General features: G+C 36.3%; 4 protein-coding genes across 8 annotated transcripts; 1 reads left to right on the top strand and 3 right to left on the bottom strand.

Annotated features, from left to right (window-relative positions):
- On the bottom strand, positions 450–5,748 carry LOC105167859. 2 transcript variants are annotated; one of them, XM_011087696.2, is made up of 11 exons: positions 5,333–5,748; positions 4,190–4,334; positions 3,460–3,527; positions 2,930–3,000; positions 2,473–2,736; positions 1,718–1,881; positions 1,574–1,629; positions 1,432–1,484; positions 1,101–1,269; positions 928–1,025; positions 450–809 (listed from the first exon to the last, which is right to left on the bottom strand). In XM_011087696.2, exons 1-11 carry the CDS (start codon positions 5,520–5,522, stop codon positions 690–692), a joined length of 1,398 nt encoding a protein of 465 aa, XP_011085998.1. In that variant the 5' UTR covers positions 5,523–5,748; the 3' UTR covers positions 450–689. The 2 variants fall into 2 exon arrangements, with proteins under 2 accessions (XP_011085998.1, XP_011085999.1); XM_011087697.2 differs by lacking the exon at positions 5,333–5,748 and having other exon boundaries at positions 3,460–3,543.
- On the top strand, positions 7,250–8,168 carry LOC105167858 (olee1-like protein). The gene is made up of 2 exons (XM_011087695.2): positions 7,250–7,500; positions 7,589–8,168. The coding sequence occupies exons 1-2, from the start codon at positions 7,332–7,334 to the stop codon at positions 7,930–7,932; spliced, it is 513 nt and encodes a 170-aa protein (XP_011085997.1). The 5' UTR covers positions 7,250–7,331; the 3' UTR covers positions 7,933–8,168.
- LOC105167857 (dof zinc finger protein DOF1.5-like) lies at positions 9,015–9,843 on the bottom strand. The gene has a single exon (XM_011087694.2). The coding sequence runs from the start codon at positions 9,617–9,619 to the stop codon at positions 9,140–9,142; it is 480 nt and encodes a 159-aa protein (XP_011085996.1). The 5' UTR covers positions 9,620–9,843; the 3' UTR covers positions 9,015–9,139.
- LOC105167856 (protein SCAR1) lies at positions 13,628–20,553 on the bottom strand. 4 transcript variants are annotated; one of them, XM_011087692.2, is made up of 10 exons: positions 20,283–20,552; positions 19,922–20,158; positions 19,051–19,214; positions 18,741–18,864; positions 18,522–18,663; positions 18,059–18,126; positions 15,153–17,898; positions 14,963–15,058; positions 14,285–14,392; positions 13,628–14,190 (listed from the first exon to the last, which is right to left on the bottom strand). In XM_011087692.2, the coding sequence occupies exons 2-10, from the start codon at positions 20,074–20,076 to the stop codon at positions 14,143–14,145; spliced, it is 3,651 nt and encodes a 1,216-aa protein (XP_011085994.1). In that variant the 5' UTR covers positions 20,077–20,158; positions 20,283–20,552; the 3' UTR covers positions 13,628–14,142. The 4 variants fall into 4 exon arrangements, with proteins under 4 accessions (XP_011085994.1, XP_020551800.1, XP_011085995.1 ...); XM_020696141.1 differs by lacking the exon at positions 20,283–20,552 and adding an exon at positions 19,695–19,763 and having other exon boundaries at positions 19,922–20,058; XM_011087693.2 differs by having other exon boundaries at positions 14,963–15,055; positions 19,922–20,553.

Below are 22,023 nucleotides of genomic sequence, written 5' to 3'. Positions count from 1 at the left end.
TGGGGAAGTGCATTGAAAAAGAACCTGAACCCAATACATGGACGAAAAAGTTATAGTGGTTTATAACAGGAAACGGCTAGAAACCTTCAGCATACAAAAGGTACTGCTTTGTGTCTTTCAACTTTCATCTGTTTTGTGTTAGAACATACTAATATTTCACTAATCAATTTCTACTTCTCCTTAAACAAGTCTTAGGGCTGGTTTTGTTTTGATTATTTTGAATTATGACAACCCATTCAAACTACTCTTGGATATTGCTAATAAATCATCTTTTTTCATATAATTTCTAGTTGCCATAACTGAGTTCTTAATATGCTTTTTATTTAGATGCCCAAGAATTGAATTCGTGCAAGCCTAAAAAAAGTTCCATTTCTCAGCTTTCCAGCTTTAGTTTTCAAATAATTATGTCTTAAACAATTTTCTCTTTTGTATGATTTAACCAAACAACAAGTTAAATTAGATTATATATATTTCTTTCTCTCTGCGTGCAATATTTTTTGGGAGGGTGAGTGGCAAAATCTTGAGAGCAGATGATGCAGCATCCCCTTTGATTCATGGTGGAGGAAATTGTGGTACATAATATTTCAAGCGATAATTCCTGTTAATTGCTGTAGGCTATGGCTCTTACTTCTGCTCTGGGGTTAATTTGAAAAGATGATTTTAACCCTCATCATACAGTAGTAATAGGGCTACAAACTTGCAGCAATATATGTGGAAGAGGAGTCTTGTTGCTTCTCCTGTTGCTTTATGGTATCTGCAACATGAGCAACCACTCCTGCCCCCGCATTGTGAAACCATTCATTTTTAACCTGTTCATTACGACAGAGAATCAGCATGAGAGGGCCAAGAACAAAGAGATGAAAATCCATAGAGCCAAGAATGAGCGGATAGCATCATGAGGTATGAGAAAGTAGCAATGACTCTTACATGGATATTGTTATGTGCGAAGAAGGGCCAGAACGCCGAGTGAAAGCTAACATCGACTTTCATCCATCCCAATCGTTGTAAACCGTGTATCATTTCCTCTGTATGGAAAAAGGACAGAACTCTCATTTCCCTGTAACTGCTAAAAATAATCAGTATTAACGCTTGATAATTACCTTCCACAATCTCGTGATATTCTACTGTATTCTGTATGCTGGGTTCATTTTGGGCAGCCTCCTTTGCTTTGGCTGCTTCTGGAGGGAAATGAGCACTCTCTGACAAAACTGGTGGGCAATATTCCACATCAACTACATGTTTGTAGCCGTCCAAAGAGCGACGAGGGGGCTGTCAAGTTCAAATATCAGAAATCTCAAAGAAGCAATGGACTGGAGTTTCACTAACTCAGTATTACAATTCCAAAGAAAAGATTCCCATATATATTCATTCACATACATGCCTAAAGTTGCAGATTAAAATTTCTGATCGGCAAAGTAAAAGATTAGTTACCTTAGGAAGTTCCTTTTCTCTTCGTACTGATGACGTGCGCCAACCAACCATATCTGGGTTCGTTAAAGAATTTCATTAATTGCAACAGAGGAAAAAATTCCAATATCAACTAAAAGACTTATTTCGTTCGCATTGGGGATACGGTCATAAGAGACATTAGCATAAAGAACCCGACATCTGAAAGCGCCAAGTGCAGATCTGTAAAACAATCCACGGTATTAAAGTTCAACTGAAGTATATTAACCTAGTTGATTAAAGCACATGTTGACAGACTAAATATACTCACATAAATTGTCCATCTTCACAATCAGAAGCCATTCTTAATAAGAGAGGAGGTTTATTGGGATTGCCATCAGTGAGGAAGAGCTGACTGCCAGTTCGCCCAGTAAAAATGGGGGCAAGTGGAGCAGCAAGTTTTTCCAAGAAAGGCACACCCAGAAGGAATGGAAGCTGAACCATTTAAAGAAAATTAACTGTAAGGAGGTCAGATTCCAAACCACAACCCAGGGCACTTGACCTTAAGTTCTTTACAACAACTTAAGTCCACAATGCATAAATATTTTTTTTAAAAAGTTGAATAATGTGGTAGACTTGATAAGAACCACTGGATCATTAAATCAGAACAATGGAGAATTGGATTTACTATGAGCATACATGGACCTGATAAAAGGACTTGATCATTCAACCAGATTGACAGAAGGGCTCATTTTGTTTTGAGAAAAGATAATTTTGGCAGAATGATTGACAGAATAAGACATGGGCACTTAAAAAAAGAGGCAGAAAGAATATAACACCAAAAAGAATAACGACAAGAACTCATACAGACACATGACTGAGGGGATATGATCATTCATCCCTTCAGAGTTCAGAGGAATTAGTTTAATCTCCCCTATGCTATTTTTCATTTTTTTTTCTCTTTTAAAGTTAAAACCTCGTTGCTGATGCATCTACAGTTAAAACATAAACAAGTGTCACTTATCTGGAATTCCATGAAAAGATACAACCCTAAATATAAGTTATATTGTAATCAGCAAAATATACCTGCCTATTTCCTCTCACACCAAGATGAGGGGTTGCCAAGGTAATAAAATTAATCGCTTCCAGACCGGCAATCAAACCTTTATTTGAGGAGTACAATGTTTTAAATTTTGTAGCAGGAGAGCCAGCTAGAACATCTGACTGATAAGAAGATACATTAGGAGTATACAGAACGGCGACTGCATATCTTGCAAATAATCCACCAAGAGAATGGGCCAAAAAGGATATCTTCTTTAGGCTCTCTGTCTTCTTCACAACCTGCATGACCTGTTTATCGCAAAAATTAGTGTAAAAATATCATACATTCTACAAAAGCTACCATAATACTCTCAGGAATTTAGTATGGTGTCTGGTCACTTTTTGACTGTGGTTCAGCCATATGAAGTGAAATCCATTACTTGGTGCACTAAGCTAAACCAATATACAATAACACATTCGAACAACACCCCTCAAAACGTACTTCATCAGCCAGTCGTTTTCCAGCGCCATCAATTCCTGTGAAAGTCTTTGTGTATGTATTACATGAACTCGCTGCACGTATAAGCAAGTTAATAAATAGTTGCACACTAGATCATTAGCAAAAACATTGCACAACAGAATCTGTAAGCATTGGAGTGCAAGTAAAGTGCAAAAACGTACTCCAAAATCATATCCATTTCAACCCAAAACACATGGCTGCTTTCTCCATCTCTAGCACAAAACATGTAAACAAGTTTCTCAAAGACAATATCTAATTTCCCATCCTAGCCAAGCCACTCAATAATTCCATCCTTCATTGGATGTTTGTACTTAACAATTGTCTTTTAACTCACTATATACATATCTTGTAGTTGTTGTTTGTTACTATTTTATCCAGGTATCCAAAATCATTTCCCACTCTATAATAAAGCTTTGGAAAGATCCTTTCATGAGACAAGAAACAAAATAAAAATTAAAGTGGAGCTTGTTTAAGTCTAGTGATATTAATATCGGAAAGATGTAGCAACATACCGTAAATCAAAAACTTTTTTCCTAATCGTCTCTTCAACTCCGCTTCAAAATATGTCCAGTCACTCGGGCTGCAATACTTGGAAACTTCAATCAAGGCCAAAATGCCAATATGAATATTGGGATATTGTGAACAAATATTCATATTATATGCGTCATCGAAATCCAAATTTGGTCTACAAGATTGTAGAAGCATAAGACGAACAGTTGTGGGCTAGAAGATTAGTATCATTATCATGAAAAAGCATTCCTTGTGGTTCCTAAAATAGCTAGCAAGGCATGAGACACATCTCTCCCCACTCCTGTATTCTCCTCCTTTCTAATAGACATATTCTAGTGTGTTCCATGTGGTAGATTCAATATAGTTAACTTATTAAAGTTATATGTTGTGTGTGTGTGTATTTATACTATGAATACCTCCATGTAAATTTGTATCCTTTGTGGTGGGAAACATGGTATCAGAGCCATACTGAAAGCCTAAACTCTATAACTTCCTGTTGTGTCTTGAAGTGGTTGGATTCTAACATCAAAAATCCAAATACTTGACAAAGGCTATTGGACATGAAGGACTGTGTTGTCTTCTCTAATGATATTCATTGTTTAGTTTCTTTTAAATGTCTATTTTATTCTCAATTGTTACCAATTCTTAATTCCGCCTATACTCATACAGCTAAATTAGAGTATGCATTGGGTAAAGATTGGTCCCACATTTCATGTGTAAGAATATGTTTACCTTGCCAAGATTCCATGAACAAGAACAAGAAGATGATCAGGTTTATCCTCCATATTAACAATGCCCCTTGGTGATGCAAGGTTGCTCTGAGATGTATTCATGGCTAGAGCTCTATGGCTTTGATGCTTCCAAATATATTTCAAGCCTTCAAGGTGCAAATAAACCTTTGGAGTAAATAACACATGTATATGCTTCCAAGCAAGAAAGATACTGCATCCTAAAGCAATGACAGAGATGGAGCTACAAAGCAAAGGGTTGATGCAACAATGTACTGGATAGAGCACAATGCTCCATCCGCAACAATTGAACTAGAGGGTGTGGGTGAAGAAAGCCACCAGTTCCTGCAATCCAATAGTCATGAATGGAGCGAGAAAAAAATTCCGAACTGTGCCAGAAATTGACTAGACAATGCTAGACTATTTAATGGGGTACAGGAGAATCAAGTGAGATTATAGTTGCAGAACATCTAACACACAAAAACTTAATAGTCCCTCAACAACACTCAACTTTATACAATGGAATAAATGTTAAGCTTATCAAGTACATTTTCTTTTTATGGCAGAAATATTTCTTGCTTATCATAAGATCTTAATCTTTTGTAATTCAACTTCCAAAATCTATTAAGATATTCATTGTTAAGACCAAAGGGGGGGGCGTCACAAAGAAGTTATCAAATTGATATTATGTGTTAAGATTCGTTTTCTAAGTTATCAAGTCGATATCCAGAGTCAAGATTCTTTTTCTTGTAAGCGAAGAAAGAGTTTGATTACATGAATTTAGAGATGGCATAAACAGTTCAAGAATAATGGACAGTTTTTTTTGTTTTTTCTTTCAAGAATAAAGGACAGTTGGCATAATTAATCCCAAGAATTCTATAACACACGGGATTGCTTAACATGCATCTTTTCACAAACTTGGAGATTAATGATTTCGACAACCAAAGTACAAGATAAGTAGCTTGAAACAATGGTTTATTTACACCAACAAACGCCAAGAATCTTAAGATTCCTGGCCAAGATTCCAAGATTAAGAAAATTTCAGCCAGAGTTGTTCCCGCACAACACAAGAAAGAAACTCCAAACAAAAACCAGGAAAAGAAACAAAAGAGTGAGTAAAAGTCGTTAATGGGGCGGGAATTCTTACCGGCAAAAGTTGCGAGGTTCCAGGTATGCCCTCGACGACAATACCAAGTATTATGACAGGAAGAATACGGTGAAGGGGAGCAAGAACTTGAAGACGAAGACGTGGGATTATTGTTGTTGCAAGAATTTGTGTAGCGATGGCCAAGATTTCTAGAAGAGTGAAAACAAAACAAAGGCGCGGAGGACGCCATTTGTACGCCGAATGCTATTTATAGTAACAGTGGAAAACAAGGCAGGCAGCAGATTCTAGAGACAAAGAGGGGGTGACGGAGTAGTATTTTGGTGTGCCAAGATTTGAAAATTGACATATCTCTAAGCCCCATACCATCTTATTATCCTCTTCCTCTGTCGGGCTGCATCAGACCCATACCTATATCCGCACCCGCCCCCATCTTCTGCCATTGGAGGAGAAGTAGTTTATCAGTTTTCTTTTTTATTTTAAGATATACGATATTGAAAGCTATAATTGGCATTTTGCACCCTTAAATTAAACATAATTAGTACTTTACACTTTTAAGTTATAAAACTAACAATTTGCACCCCAGTTACTCTTTTCTTGGCAAGTTGCATCCCTTGCCACTTTCCCACTGAAATTGTTACCCAAAAAATGATTGAGGAATATTTTGAGGAAGCAACCAGTAAGGCACATATTTAAATTCATATTTGTTATATATATATTTGGTTGAGGAAGGTACATACAACCAGCACCCAGAACTGCTAATTGCTATTTTTATAATTTATGAGTGTGAAGTGCCAAACAAAATTAATTAAAGGGTATAAAATGCAAATTACTGATAAGCTTATTTAAGTGACTCATCATTCTAAAATGACTTCAATAACATTTATCAACTCCAAGCCCTTTTCTTTATATATTTGTCATCGTGGAGTGCTGTCATAACGCAACCGAATTTTTATATATATATAATATTAATTAATCAATTATATTAATATAAAATTTCAAGAATTAAATAAACTAATAATCTTATTAGTTCAAGATAGTTTTGAGATCGCACAAAATTAATATGATGTCAAAATCATCAATTATATCTATAATACTTGTGTTTTTTTTAAAAAAATAGTATATATACAATGCGCTGTCAGGCTTCTCTCACTAGTTGATAAGATAATGTTTTCTTACTTTAGAAATTGATTATTTTTTTTTACATAAATCACACTTGACTCTTTTATCATTCTATTTAGGATAATTTACAATGAACTTTATTGAAACTTATCATAATTATAAAAAATTGGATGAGATGGATGAAAAACTTTTAAAAATGATAAAAAAAGAATTACCTACTTAATTCATAAAGAAATTTTTGTAAACAAGTATAATTTTAAATAATAGTTTACAAGAACATTTCGGTCAAATTACCATAAAAATGATTGAAAACCTAACGGATACTAACAAATTAAACTAATTGTTATAAGATCGTTAAATTAAAAAATATATTTTAAATAACGAGTGAGTATATATAATTATGTCAAATATTAGAAAAGTTAGTCATAATTTACCCTTCAATTTATGAACTTATAGGATCAATTTTTCAAAATTCACATGATAATTTTCTTATTTACGAGTTGATCAGTTCCTTCAACTACCTAGTCCAGCATTTACTACTGCACGAAATATTTCCTCAAAGTTTGGGTACCTAACTTTCTGGTCAAATGCAATTTTAGAGGAGAAAGTTTCATTTCATACTGAAATTAGTAGTACTGTAATATGTAGCTAGCTGTCGCTCCGCCCGTCCTTCCTGTCCCTTATGATTTTAGACAAACTGAATTTAGCATGTGGAGTTACGTGCGTGTGTGTGGGGGAGCTTGTTTTGGCGATGTACAACAAAGAGTGGCCTCAATTACCACAAGTTAAAAACCACCAACCCAAATATATATCCATCCCTCCCTCCACACCCCCACAACATAATTACACCAATCAATAATTAATTAATCCTTTCAAAATTACAGTAAGTGAAAAAGAGAAAATAAGATCGTACGCAAGAATGTCAGGTCTAAAACGAATTGAAGTATTTCTCTTTGCTGGGGTCCTGTGCTTGTTGTGTCTCCCCGGCGTCGCCCGCGCTACAGCCCCTGAATTCTTTGTCGTGGGAGAGGTGTACTGCGAGGTCTGCCGCCTCAATTTTATTAACAAACTCAGTGAGCCTATGCCAGGTATGTTTAGAGATTAATTAGAGTGCATGCATGTTAGAAATATTTGTAAGTGATTCTACGTTTATGTGCTAATTTGGTGACACCGTAGGGGCAAAGGTGAAATTGGAATGCAAAGGTGAGGAAGCAGGGAACATAACATACACACAAGAAGGCGAAACGAATGAAGGGGGACAATATCGATTGAAGGTGGAGGGCGATCACGAGGAAGAGGAATGCGGGATCACGCTGGTGAAGAGCAGCAGGGCGGACTGCAATGAGATCCCAGACGAGGGGTGGGCGAGCAAGCCATCCTCACTAATCACACTCACCAAGAACAATGGGTTTCATGGGAGCTCACGCTACGCCAATCCTCTTGGCTTCACCAAAAAGAAAGCCAACCCCGAGTGCGCAGAACTCATCAAGGAGCTCGAAATCAATCCTGATCATCCTTAGATTCTCTTAATAATTCCATTGATTACATGGAAAAATTTTGTTCCTGTTTATTTCGATGGAGTCTTTAGAGAAGTGCGTACCTGTCCTCATTTTTTGTTTTATAGTTCGAAAGTTGGATGATTGGTTTAGTGTAGATTTTGTGTAAGTTATGTTTGAGAGGTCTATGTACGAATATGATGCAGTTCATAGACTTTTATGATGAATAATAAAAACATCACATTTATTTTTCTCAATCACTTTTTTTTCTTGACCTTAGGCATATGAATTTGCTTTTACAACTAAAAATTAAAAGACACTAATATCATAAATCAATTGGGATGCAAAAGTATTTTGAAAAGGGATGTAATTCCAGCATCTTTATGGTTGTCCTTTCATCTTTTCCCTCCTCCCTCTAATTCTTAATTCATTTGGAATTCAGTACACAAATGAGTGTGATTGTTAACACTATTTCATATTGATCTACAATACATTTTCTTGCAAGAAAATTGCGGGATTTCAACAAATGATCAAAAACAATTCCCCACACCCGAAAAGCAACCAAAATATGCACATCTTAGTTTTTAATAACCTTAAATATGCCGCAGTTTTCACAGTGCAAATCATATATGTATATATTCTTGCAGCATATATTATAGTTATGAAGGTTGGCTTTTAGCATGTGATTCTTTTAGCATACACCGGATCAGATCCCACATGGAGGTTGTACCATTTCAGATTACACCCTCTATTCATTTATACTTCTCAACCCATACCTTCACATATATATATATATATGCTGATCACTGTGACATGTAGAATTTCAATAGCTAAAATATAATATTCTAATTCTAATGGATTTGAGTAAGAAATTTTCATTTTAATATAATGCTTAAACTAAGTAAAGACGCTCTAAATTCCACATTAAAATTCATAACTATCTTGTTATAGATTATCTCGAGGCAGGGACCATGTCATTAGACCAATTCATTATAGACTGCTCAGCCCAACCCTATTTTATTTGAATTATGTACTTTGCAAATTAAATTTCTCCGTAATCTACGATTTTGGGTTGTTATTAATTATATAATATATGAATAATAGTATTATATCATAGTTTAAGCTAATAATGGGATTAAAATATTAAAAAAGTATCAACTAGGACAGGTTGTATATACAGCAATATATTTTTTCTTTTTACTGAAACTACAAGACAAAAAGGAAGGATCCATTAACAACTTTGACTATTGGAGGCGCATCTCCTCCTCTTGCCTGGAAAAAGATGCCGAAAGTCGCCGTGTTCCGCCACTTGCCATTCCTCCTCCACCGCCGCGTCGAATTCCAATTGCTGCACCCGGCCGGAAGCGTCAAATAAGCAGCCCTCCGACAGGCCTCGGCAAGGGGGCTTGGTCTTGCGGCGGCCGGCACCGATGGGCACATTGCGAAGGGCCCCGCCGGCGGTCCAGTACCTCTGGCAGCCCTTACAAAAGTGTCTAGGCTGGTTAACATTGTAGTTGTTGAAGTAACAAAACTTGGTTTCCATGCTTTTGCACCTGGGGCATGGAATGATCTTGTCTGGCTTTTTCTCCTCAGCTTTCTTGGATTCTTGGCGATCATCGTTTGCTTGTGATGATGATCTTTCTTTCAGTGTAATTGTAGCCCCAAACAACTTGATCCCTGATGAGCTGTTATTTTCTTGGACCTCAGCCATCTTCTTGATTATAAATAGATATATATATATATATATATATATATAGAGAGAGAGAGAGAGAGAGAGGGTTTTGGGATGGGAAATTTATGCAGAATTCTTATGTTTGATGAAGAAGTATTGTGGGGAGTTGATTGATATATATAGTGGCATGAATATGTGCTTGAGAAAAGCAAAAAGGTGATGGTTGATCACGACGGAGGGGGGAGAGAAATAGAGTTGGGTGTATATATACACACATACATACGTACAGACAGAAATGGATAAAGACGCATAGGTGCGTGGAATCAGTTGGGAATAATTTTTTTCAGAAAAAAAAAAAGAAAAGAAAAGGGGGGTAAAGAGTAAAGACTGAAAAGTGTAGAAAAAATGGGAAGGGGGGAAATAGAAAGAAAGAGAGCCGCCAGCGGCAAAGAGGGGATGGAAAAGTTGATGCTGAACTTTTTGTCCACGTCATGATCAGTAACACTCAAAAGTGGAGTGTGGGATGGGAGCATAAAGATAAAGATGAAAAAGGGATAAAGCTGTTTGATTTGATTAATATGATATCTTCAATCTATTTTCAAATGCAAAAGATAATCATTATGATATGTGTTTGACAAATGAGAGAGTAGAGATGATCCATGATCCATGATCCATGATGATGGGATGCTCATCTGATTTTAATTCTTAACGCCGAAGCTGCGGAAATACCCAAAACAAATAAAAAGAAAAAAGCACCAACTTGCTATTCCAAATCCAATTCCCTTTTTTATTTTTTTAATCAATCCTCAATCATCCATTTTAATACGCCTTCATTTAATGATTGGTATTTTCTCCAGAAATAAACTATACATATGCATTTTTATGTAAAATACAAAGCCCCATACATATACAATAAAATTGGTTGCTCTTTAATATACATGCCATAACATAAATATTATAAGACAGGAGCTATTTTAATTACATACAACCACGTATTCATTTATCTCACCATATCCAAGTGGATTATTTTGAAAGAAATACTAAATACTTATTAAAAATATGAATATTAGAAAAGTTTGTAATATATTTTGGATATAACATTTAAAAAAAAAAAACAAAGTTATTTTGATCATTTGAAGTTATGGCCGTAACTTTTTTCACATAAAAATTATAATTATTTAAAATTTTACCGTCAAAGGAGCTACAACTTTAACTTGTGCTTACCTAACCACTCTCAAAATACATTCGTAATTTAATTTATGTAAGTAAATTTATCTTATAATTAATGAATGTGAAAGATAAAAATAAAAAATAATATAAGAATAGTTTGCACATTTAACGATAAATAAAAATACTTGTACATAATTACCATTTTTGCCGGCTTGTTTTTTCCCATTTTAATATATTTTCAAGAAATTTAATTATTTTCCCTCAGAATTGTTTATTTTTCCGTGTTTTCTGGACAACTTTGGTCACGTACTAATATAAGATTAGCAGTAAGTAATATATACAGTCACTGCACACACTTATGAAATGTGAATTCTCTATTAATTAAGGAAAGTTGTCTGCATTGGCCTTCCCATATATGTGCCAGCTTATTCATATTCTTAATTACCCACACCCCAATTTATATTTTTATTCTCTTGCTATACAAGTTTAACAATTTTAGTTTTTTATTTTATGAAATTTTTACATTTCATATTATGTTTTACGATAATTCAAAAAATATAAAAACTTGACACATCTAATTCGATGTCCAAATTTCTGTTCAAGAAATAGACGGCAATGACACAAGCAATGTTTGTGCGAGCAGCCAAACTATCTAATATTTTTACGACCACTTGAATAATAAGATGTGATGAACTACTATACATATATATAGATATAGATATAGATATATCCTTTGTTATCTAAATGAGAAGAATTTATGTTGTGTGGTGGGGGTGGGGGTGGGGGTGGGTTTGAGTTTGATTATGGATTAGTTAACTTTAATAAAGCTGTCCTTTTTTTGGTTTCTCTGATTAGATCAAAAGTGGTAACTTTTAGCTCTCCGCATCTACATCTACATCACTCATCACTCTCCACAACTTTTAATTACTTGCAAAGAATGGGATAAAGGGGCAAGAAGGTCTTTGAGCTATATAGGAGGAGTGGCATTGGCAAAAAGTCAATCAACCAAAAGAAATATCTTGTTACATTAGTGATTATTAAATTAATTAGTGATAAAAAGCAAATTAAAAAGTTGAATAAGCAATTAATGTTGCTTGCTAATGTATATTCAACTTGCTTTACTTAATCACAAAACTAATTAAGTCTTCCTTGTTTCTTTTCAATTCAATAATAATAATAATAATAATTAATCCCCTTTATTAATATTGCAAGTTGGACACTGATTACCACTTGTGCACTCTCTCCCGCTCATAAAATATAAACACAAAAGCCTACTCCATGATACAAAATTTACATGTATTAATCAGCGATTTAGCACAATTATATTGGAATATAATACAATTTTTTTTTTTTCTCTCCACCCCCGTATCTCTTTATAGAGCTTATATAGTTCATTGTTGAGGATTATGCTGGATTATGCTACATCGTCTTCTCGAACCTAGACATCATTCAGGGCTTTGTGCATTTGAGCTATTTAGTTAGCTAGTAACTGCTATATTTATCTCATTGAACCTGAACTGTTTTCGAGGTGTCATACATTAGAGACAATCGTGCTACTTAATAAGAGCAAATAGTCTTCTCATACTGCACCCAATCACTTAATAATAAAATAATCATTTAATATAATTTTATGAATTACAATCTTTTCTTTTCTAAGTTGATTTTTCCTCCGTCGCTACATACACATGTATTTTCATTTAAACTTTAATTACTGCATACAATATCAGTATCAAAATAAAATTTTCTTGGATCAATATAATTTTTAAGAAATACGATGACAAATAATTCTACACTAATAAATAGGTTGGAAAGAGTCGTAAAATTGAAGTGAAATTTTGAGGTGGTCTGTATATTAAGCATTACAGCGGAAGAAAACTTGTTGGTCTTTTTTTCTTGTAATAATTGAAGGGGTAGTGTAAAGCTAATTAAGAATGATAAGAGTGGGGGATGGAGAAGGAGATGCATGCATCTCATCTCATGATCTAATTGTGGTATTACCTTTTTGCACCTTTATTTATTATCCTACAGGTTTCGACACGTACTAGAGTGGTCGTGGGGAGGGATAAGGGCAGTTCATGTATATGTATGTCGCACGCCAAACACACATACATCTCTTGTTCTTATTCGTTTATTTGGATTCTTGCTTTGGTTGATGTATTCTTATCTTTTATTTTTTATTTTTTATTTTTTTGGGATGAAAGATATGTATGCTGCAAAGCTTGACTCATCAAACTCAATAGCTTCAAAAACAATAATTAATGAGATTTTGTTTGAATACTAAGAGGATATGGTGATTTTTTTTAATTATAAGAGTTGAAAATAAACAAGGGGTTTAGAATGCATCGACGTTGATGTTGCTTTACTCACTATCACATGTGTTGAGTTTCAATTGCATCTCTGACATGACACCAACAAAAACAAACACAAAAGTAAAAGTTCTCAATTCCCCAATATTCAATGTTTTATTCATTTCTTCTTCTCACGAAAGCCCATATTGTATATATATAACAACATACTTAATTTTTTTCAACAATTGAAATGCGCAACAGAAGCCATCCTACTTTTTCCTTTCTCTCCGCATACATACATAATTACCCAGCTCCTTTGCTAGGCCTTTTGTCCTTCTTTGCCTTTAGTTGTGCACCATAGTGTTTGCATCATCGCTGGAATTAATTAAATTAACATGATAATAATTTCCATCATTTTGTATAACCGTCTTGATTACTTCTCTTTGATTATATAATAATGAAGTAGCTCCTTTGAAGTTAAACATTTCCTTACCAAAAAAAAAAAAGAAAAAGAAAAAGAAATCAAGGTATAGTGTTTCCTACAAATCCATGCAAAATTTTAAGATGTCGGGCTAGCTTTGATTCCATCATCCCTCCACTTCTTGCACAATTACAAATGTCATCAGCAATTAAGTTACCAAGTCAATTTGACGCACCAAAATTCTTCCAACAGCAAGACATCCAAATAATGAAGTTTTGTAAATACCCTGCCTGCCCTGTGTTAGTGCGACACACTATGCTCCTCCCATAAAAGCGAATCATCTCTGTCGATTTATGCAAAAGTTGGGTTCTAGAGAGAGTTAATGATTTGGACAGAGAACCAAGTGCAAGCAAAGAGTTCGCCACGAAAAGTAGCATTTACATTCAACCATCGCATGTTAGTTAGCTGGCTAAGATCCTTTCACCTAATTCTCACTACATATCTGAACTAACGGGGAACAACACCGTTATGATACAAAAGGACCTAGGGCACTAATTACACAAAGGGAATAGGGTTTATTCACATATATTTACCACAGTGTCATCTAATTTGGAAATCAAAATTCCCCGGCATTGGACCTATCTGGTTTTCAGTGCACCGGTGCCCTCATCACTGGTTATCCTTTAAGTGTCACTCCAGTTCTCATCATCTTCTGCATCACTGCTAACAGCCTGAATGGGCAATAGAATAACCTCATGAATAGTAGACAAAGGTTACTTCAAATAAGCATGAGAGAGAGAGAGGGAGGGAGGGAGGGATACATACCTGCCGAATTGCATTTGCCTTCTCTAGAATTGCTGTGACTTGGACATTGGCAGAGGCCCCTGATGGTACAGTTGGTTTTGCTGTTGCAATTGGCCTCAGATTGAATGACTGACCACCAAAAATACGAAACAATAAATGATATAATATCAAACCAAATTGAAAGCACAACTAAGTAGCTGGTTCTCAAGTTATTAGGGTCCAATTGTGCCTTTCATCATTTGGTATGATGTAAAAGGCATGTCTAGAATAACCATGTTTAAGATCATATGCTCATTTTCTGCCAATCACTAGACTGCAAAAGTTGTGAGTGGAGAACTCCAGCTCACCAACAATGGCAAACAGAAAGAGAAATGATAAATACAAGAGAGCTAGCCAAGATGACATCTAACACTGCAGACATACAACGCAAAGCAGTAAATAATGAAATATTGTAAAGATCCAAATGACGATAAACATGTGGCATTGGAAAATAGACCAAACAATATGATTATTCGACTAAGTCTATGGTGTGTATTTTAGGTAGGTAAACCAACTGCAGGTCAACAAAGAATAGAGGGAATGCAGGTACCATATTCCTACTTATCTCCATTTCCCAAATCCATGTTCAAGGCCCTAAGTTTGACATACGGGTAATGAAGTTGTGACATTAAACCATAGCTACAGCTACTATTAACTCACTTTTGTTCTAATTTGGTGTAGAAAGTCCTCCTTTTCATCTATGGTCTTGCCCTGATTAGTTTCTCTTTGTCCATTTGATTTCCGTGAGCTGCACTGCTGAGAACATAAATAGCTTGATGATAAGATTCCTATATGGCTTAAATGACTAGGTGAAAAACAAAAGGCAAGAAAGGAAGTCGAAGTAATAGACCTTAGTTTTCTGCATATTTGTGCTATCAATTTGATCTTCACTAAATGGGGCTGGTTTAGGCTGGGAAATGGTAGATGCTGAGTGCATAAGATCAAATGCATAATAAGAGCCCTCAGGCATCGTGTCACACTGGTCATCTAACCCATCCAGACGGGGAATCATACCACGCCACTGAACAGGAGGAAGAGGTGGAGGAGCAGGAGTAGGCACAAGTCGTGGTTGCACAATATCCTTTGCATTGGTACCATTTCTTAATTCCTTTCTGAGCGAGTGATTTATGGTGTCTAAACTTTGAAGATCAAACGACCGACAAGATTCGGACTTTTGCACACCATTTTCAACAAAAGGAAGTTGAAGTCCACAATTTTCATGAATGCCTTCATGGGTTGTCCTCCCATTGTCAGGAACTGTTGAAACAGATTCTGTCAAAGAGATTCTGCGTAGGGCATCATATAAATCACGGTCCTTGCTAGTGGGAGCTTCGTTTGCCTCCCACTGCTCCGAATTCGATTCAGACTGATAGCTATGGCAATCATCTGATAAAGAAGGTGATGATCTATAGAATGTGTCAGTGTCTGAATCTGAACCAACATTGTGGCGAGCAATGGAAACCTCTGGGATCAACTGAAATGAAGGAAAGATATCACTGCTGCTTTCGCTATTGGTATTTCCATTGGGGAATTTCAGTTTCAGCTTGGAAGTCTCAAAGCCATCTATTGGTTCGAAAGATATTTTCATGTGCCCAAGTGGAGGCGATGAAGCAGGTGAAATTCTAGGAGATTCAGCACCAAAGAGATCTTTACTTCGTCCAGAAAATGTTCGATATCCAACACTTTGACAGTTTTTCTGCTCAAAAGCATTAGCATTTTGATAGCCACCAGGGTAGGAGTTTGAATCCCCACCAGGCAATAGTTTTTTGTTTGATCCAGTTGAAAGTAATTTATTGCTAAGTTCGAACATCCGAGATGAACTGCTATTCCCTTGATGCTCTAAGGCAGGTCGTGATGCTGGATTGGCAGGCGGAAGATTTCCAGATGCCGTTATGCTTGATCTAGCAGAACTGGCATTATTTTGATAAAGCGAATTGCCTAATTTTCCAAGTTTGATGTCTAAATCAGCAAGTGAAATTTTCCAAGATGGCTTCCTAAATGTTGAGACACTTTCTTCGTATTCATGGCATGTTGAACCATCCATATCAGGGTCTTCTTCCATATTTTTTAAGCTCTCCGTTTGATCTGGTTTCCCTGCATCTTTATCACTATGAATTAGATGCTGAATTGACGAACTGCTTCCATCTTTCCTGTAAATGGGATTTTGAGGAATAGCATTCAATACACTGCAATCTGGTGGTTTTGACGGCTGGAGTCCTAGTAAGCTCCCATTAGTCCAGAATGCAACTGAAGTCTCATTAGAGATTTCTGGTGCATGTTTCTGAGAATCAGTACTTGGCACCCCTTGTCTGTCATCTCTGAAGTTAGATGATATAGTGCATGAAACAGATTGTACATTATTGGCAGCATAAATGTTATGATTCTCAAGAGAATCAACACTGTGTTGACTGCATGGAGCTAACGAGTCTTCAGTCCTTTCAGATGATTTTAAAGGCTTGCCCAATGGGTACGTGGAGAGAAATTCATCCTTTTCTATTTTAGCAATCTCACGAGAATCAACACTGTGCAGACTCCCTGGAGTGACCGACTCTTCAGTCCTTTGAGATGATTGTAAAGGCTTGCCCAATGAGTAGACGAAATGAAAGTCATCCTTTTCTATTTTACCACTCTCATGAGAATCAACACTGTGCGGACTGGCTGGAGTCGACGATTCTTCAGTCCTTTGAGATGATTGTAAAGCCTTGTCCAGTGGGGATATGGAGTTAACTTCATCCTTGGCTGCTACTCCATCAATAGAACAGCTAGTCGCATAAGGAGATTTCGAAGACACTGAAATGAGATTATGTCCGCAACCACCATTGATCAGAGAACTATTGGCCAAAACATTAGATTCAGAAGTTGAAGACTGGTATTCTAAATTAGGTCTTATGAGCTCACATAATCCATCATCTACTCCTTTGTCCTCCAATTTAGAATAGTGCTCTACTTCTTGATTTTTTCTGCAATCTAAATCAGTTTCACATTCAGACTCAATCGTATTAAGTGCATCCATAAAATGGTCGGTTTCACTTTCAATATCATCAAGATGGACATCACCAGAGTCCAGGGTTGTCACAGCCTGATCACAAGTCTGGAGATCCCTTTTGTCAACAGTTCCAAAATCGACAGCATTATCGACGAGTCTTTCTGGGTCCAAATTTGGTGAAAACAATTCTAAATGCCTGTTTTCATCCTCCTCCTCTATCATGCCATCATTATCAGATTCCTTTGTCGCAGGTGCAACGGATTCTCTCTTTTCATCCCATGTGACAGAAGATGAACTATGGCCAGCTTGCTCTTGTGATAGATTGATCTGAATATCATCATATGCCTCTGTACTTTTTTCCTCAAGAAAATTGTAATCTAGAAAATCATTGTCATGCCTCTTTCCTGGAGAAGAAAGGGATTCTCTAGAGACTTGTTCTTCAGATTGAACTGAGTAACTCGGACGGAAATCACGTTCAACATAGCCTGACCCATTTCTCATGTCCCGATTTGATTGCTCCCCGGAATCTGATTGCAATGTAGCATCATAGGTTGATGCTGTTTGTGAAGTAGACATTCGCCCACCAATATTCAATTCAGTGAACCGCATTCTGCAAGACACAATCATCACAAGTTAGCAGTCCTTTTCATGTCAACTCCAGACTTCTAAAAAACCAAAACATATTGTTAATCCATGCTTTCACCGCCATTTCCCTGTTCTTAATTCTCTTCACATTTCAACCACAGGGTGTGAGCATAAATATCATTTACCTGCCACTGTTGTAAGACAATGATGCATCTCGTGATACTTCTCCACTCCTGGGCCATGACCTCCTTTTCTGCTCAAGTTTCAATAAATCTTAGTATGGAAGACCAATAGACAACAAGCAGCAAAAGGAATCATAAGAACACATACATAACACCTATTGACTTTACATAAGATGTCTAACAGAGTATTCTTGCATAGGATTCTTCCATTTGTTTTCATTCGGTGTTGGTCGATGATGATACAAGTTAATCAACAACTCTGTCATTTCTTCTTTATAAACCCTAAAATTTGGGCATACACAAAAAAGAGGTAGATCCAAGACCCAATTACTTGACAGGAACAGTGATCTAGTTAAGCAGGTTTAGCCGTTTAGGTAAACATAAGATGCAAACCACCAACCATCAGAATAAACTATTTTAGGAATGGTGATTCATTTCCAGGATACCATGTTTTTAGGCCTATTACCTTAATCTTGCGACCCTTCTTATCTTTTGAAATTTTCTGATTATTAGCTTCACCAGATGCCATAGATGCCATTGATGCTCTGTTAAAGAAAGTTGGATCTGAATATCTTTTCAAGCAAGATCCAGGGCCACCGGGGTCAAACCTAAAGAAAAGCACAAAACTTGGTTGCATGGCCAAGAATGGGAATCAAGACACAAATTTGCTAAGAGTTGCTCATACCTATCAAGCAAGTGCAAACGTGGAGGAGCACGAGAGTCTTCGTAAGAGTTCATGATAAATTGAGGCACATCACTGCACACAAAATGATTTTGTTCACATCGGATCCGTGTGCGCCAGTTGGAACCTGCACAGAGATTTTTCTAAGAAGGACATAAAAGATGGTCGAATAATTATGCGGAAAGGAGGAGCGGCAGTTCATGCTCACTAAAAGTGCAGGTTGGAAGAGCTGGTGGTGCAGTTGCTACAATCACTCAACCAGAAATGTGGAAATGTGTATTGGAAAATGTGAAAGCCGGTATTTTAATCATACCAGCTGTATAAGCAAAGTGTAAGTGGCTCCTTTGTGCCAGTACAGCCTTCTCAAGCGGAGAAACTGAAGCTTCAATTCGTTGAACACGAGCCATCAACTTACGGCTTCTAGAAGATGTTCTCATGACTTCTTCCTGCAAGCCATGAAAAACTTCTGCAGAAAATCTACCAAACGGAGAGAAGCCATTTCAGTTTAAATTGTAACAGAGTCCAAAATTATGATGAAGCTCACAGCAAACAACGGCCAGACAATTATTTCTGGAAATGAGTTTATAATTATGCAGCTCTTTTCTCTCCATTCGTTCTAGGAATATGATCATTTGCATGCCCTGCACAGGATATGCCATTAACTCCCTCCCTTCACACGCTTCCTCTTTGATATGAAAATGCAGATACACACAAAATCACAGTTTCATATAATAATATCCGAAGAATGTTTTCACATATTAGAAAAACTCTTGTCTATGTTCAAGACCTTTTAACCCTTATCTCCTTTAAAGATTTCCGTATTAGCACAACTTACCAGCCGAAAATGCACAGTAAAGAAAATGGAAAATAATTTCCTTTCCGTATTCAACTGACTTGAGCAGAAACATTACATATTTGCAAAACAAAAATGCACTTTGAAATTCAAACTTGTCTCACCACAAGATGCACCAGCTAGCATCCAATAAATTAACAAAATTTTGCGCATTAAATCAAACCGCGAACACACTACAAAAAGTTGACCAAATTAGTACAATTTAAAACACTAGGATTGAAACTTTTTCCCAAATTAGTACAATTTAAAACACACTAGTATTGAAACTTGAAACATCAAAAGAGGGTTCACCTACAGAAATGGAGAAAGAAAATTTTGGAAACCAACTTACTCCGCGAGATCCCCAAGCTGCCGCAAAACTCCGACGAGGCCAGCTACGGCGACTCCGTCAAGAATCTCCTTGGGATCTTCCTTGTCGACGGCTCTGTACAAGTCAGGTGCTCCGAGTGCGTACTCATTCCTCACCTCCACTCGCACCAACGGCATCGCTTTTGTCACAAAAACTCAGAGAAAGAGAGAGAATTTCAAGAGACTCTGAGAATTTTCTCTCTCCCTCAATGAGTATGAACTACACTAGGTACAGAAAGAAAATAAATGCGAAATGAATGCTGGCGAATTAAATGAAGGAATGATGAGCGAGACAGAATGAGAGAGAGAGAGAGAGAGACAATTAGGTCAGGGGATTGCAGCACCTTAACTGCCCAAACAGTGATAAATAGAGAGAGTTTTATCTTTGGAACTGCAGTGTGTGTTGTTGTGGTGCGAGTGAGAGAGAGAGAGAGAGAGAGCGCTAAATTAGCAAAGGGAAGAAGACATTGCCAACTCTGCAAGCCATTCCTGAGGAGGGGGTGCGCTGAATGATAACAGTAACAGGACAACGGGAGTTGTTGAAATGACGGAATTGGGGCTGAGAATATAAATGAATTGACCCTGGTCGACGGAATTGCCCATAACGTTAGAAATTGAATTGAACATTTTCGCCGTGAAGGACTCGTCACGCCCTCTCTTAATTATAACTTTTACTTGGGGAAACCAAACTCCAAACCCACCCATTAATTAATATATGCTTACTTTATTCATTACCTCCCTATTTAATTCCAACCAAAAATTAATTAATGATGATTTCCTTTTTAGATAAAACTAAAGTAAAGAGGGATATAATTTATAAAAAAAAAGAAATAATAAATCACAGTAGATGGATCTCTGGCCCTCTGAAATAATATATCAATTTCAGATCTTGTTGTCTTCCCCTTGTTTGGATCAACACACCAGCATTTCCTAGAACACCAGATCTGGTTGCAATTTTGTGATTATTATTATAAAAATAAATGCGACAGGCAGTATGTCAGTGAGTCGTGTAGAGTTGACTTAGGACTGTTTGGTTTGGTGGTGTTGACTTCATCTTTGGTGTTTGGAATCTTGTCATTCATTTCACCTACTCCCAAATTTGATTGCTTGATGGTATCAAAATTATTATTAATCACTGCATTTAACTACACACTCAAAACTTTAAAAGTAATTGGAATTGGAATTTCGGAATTCTGATAGTTTAATTGGAGAATAGGAATAGTGGATTCATGGTCTGGCTTATGGCAATGGCAATGATGATGAAATGGGAATAAAGAAAAAAATGGTGTGTTGTTTCCCAGGAATCCAGGATTTAGTGTCCGGTCCTTTGCTTTTTGTGTGTTAATTGTTGGCTTACATTGAGGAATATTCGAACCGTAATGGGCCTGGATATCGTCCCATGACTCCTTTCGGCCCGCCCAATGACTACCATCTCTTATTACCCTAACAAGACTAGCTATATTTATTTACATAATAACAATTGGATAATGATGCCTAAGATATAGAGAACAAAGTCGTGGTTTGCAGTCGCATAGGTTGTTAGAATAGCCCTCAAATATATTTCAAAATGAGTTGGGGTTAGGGGTAATGAAGTTTGGTAGTAGTAGCTGCCTGGGTAGGTAGATGAATCAAAGTCTGCGGTAATAAGTTGATCACACTCATCGCCACCCCTAATCACTGTCGTTGCAACTTAAACTAAATTAAATCGTGTTTGATAATGAATCAAAATTCTTCTAACTTATACCCAATTATGTCCAAAGAAATTAAATTAACTATATATTTATAATGTAATTGGTGTATATTTTAGGACAACTTTAATCACATGGCAAGTATATTTTATAATTAATTTAATTTAGCTAATTTTAATTTTAATAAAAAAAAATTGATACAAAGTAATGTCCGTTCATCTCTGATAATGAAACTTGAATTTCAGAACCACAAAAAAAAAATAAAGGAAAATTAAACTATGATAATTTTGCTGGGGCTACCTACTAATAATACTATCCAGTGACATACATAAGCGGATTTTTGTTTTTAATAATTACCAAAAATTAGTGGATTGATACAGTTTTAGTATAGGGGAGG

Source organism: Sesamum indicum, linkage group LG8 (assembly GCF_000512975.1).
Source record: "Sesamum indicum cultivar Zhongzhi No. 13 linkage group LG8, S_indicum_v1.0, whole genome shotgun sequence".
NCBI lineage: Eukaryota > Viridiplantae > Streptophyta > Magnoliopsida > Lamiales > Pedaliaceae > Sesamum > Sesamum indicum.
Note: the sequence above shows the minus strand (reverse complement) of the source record. Positions and strands in the feature narration are given on the sequence as shown.

Coding starts and splice junctions, on each gene's coding strand:
- LOC105167859 (XM_011087696.2), bottom strand. CDS start 5,522: ATGGCGTCCTCCGCGCCTTTGTTTTGTTTTCACTCTTCTAGAAATCTT. Junction 4,335..5,332: donor GAACCTCGCAACTTTTGCCG/GTAAGAATTCCC, acceptor TGCACCTTGAAG/GCTTGAAATATATTTGGAAG. Junction 810..927: donor TCGCACATAACAATATCCAT/GTAAGAGTCATT, acceptor CGTAATGAACAG/GTTAAAAATGAATGGTTTCA.
- LOC105167858 (XM_011087695.2), top strand. CDS start 7,332: ATGTCAGGTCTAAAACGAATTGAAGTATTTCTCTTTGCTGGGGTCCTG. Junction 7,501..7,588: donor ACTCAGTGAGCCTATGCCAG/GTATGTTTAGAG, acceptor GTGACACCGTAG/GGGCAAAGGTGAAATTGGAA.
- LOC105167857 (XM_011087694.2), bottom strand. CDS start 9,619: ATGGCTGAGGTCCAAGAAAATAACAGCTCATCAGGGATCAAGTTGTTT.
- LOC105167856 (XM_011087691.2), bottom strand. CDS start 20,076: ATGCCGTTGGTGCGAGTGGAGGTGAGGAATGAGTACGCACTCGGAGCA. Junction 18,664..18,740: donor CGTTTGCACTTGCTTGATAG/GTATGAGCAACT, acceptor GCTTTTCTTTAG/GTTTGACCCCGGTGGCCCTG. Junction 18,127..18,521: donor AGAAGGGTCGCAAGATTAAG/GTAATAGGCCTA, acceptor AAACTTGAGCAG/AAAAGGAGGTCATGGCCCAG.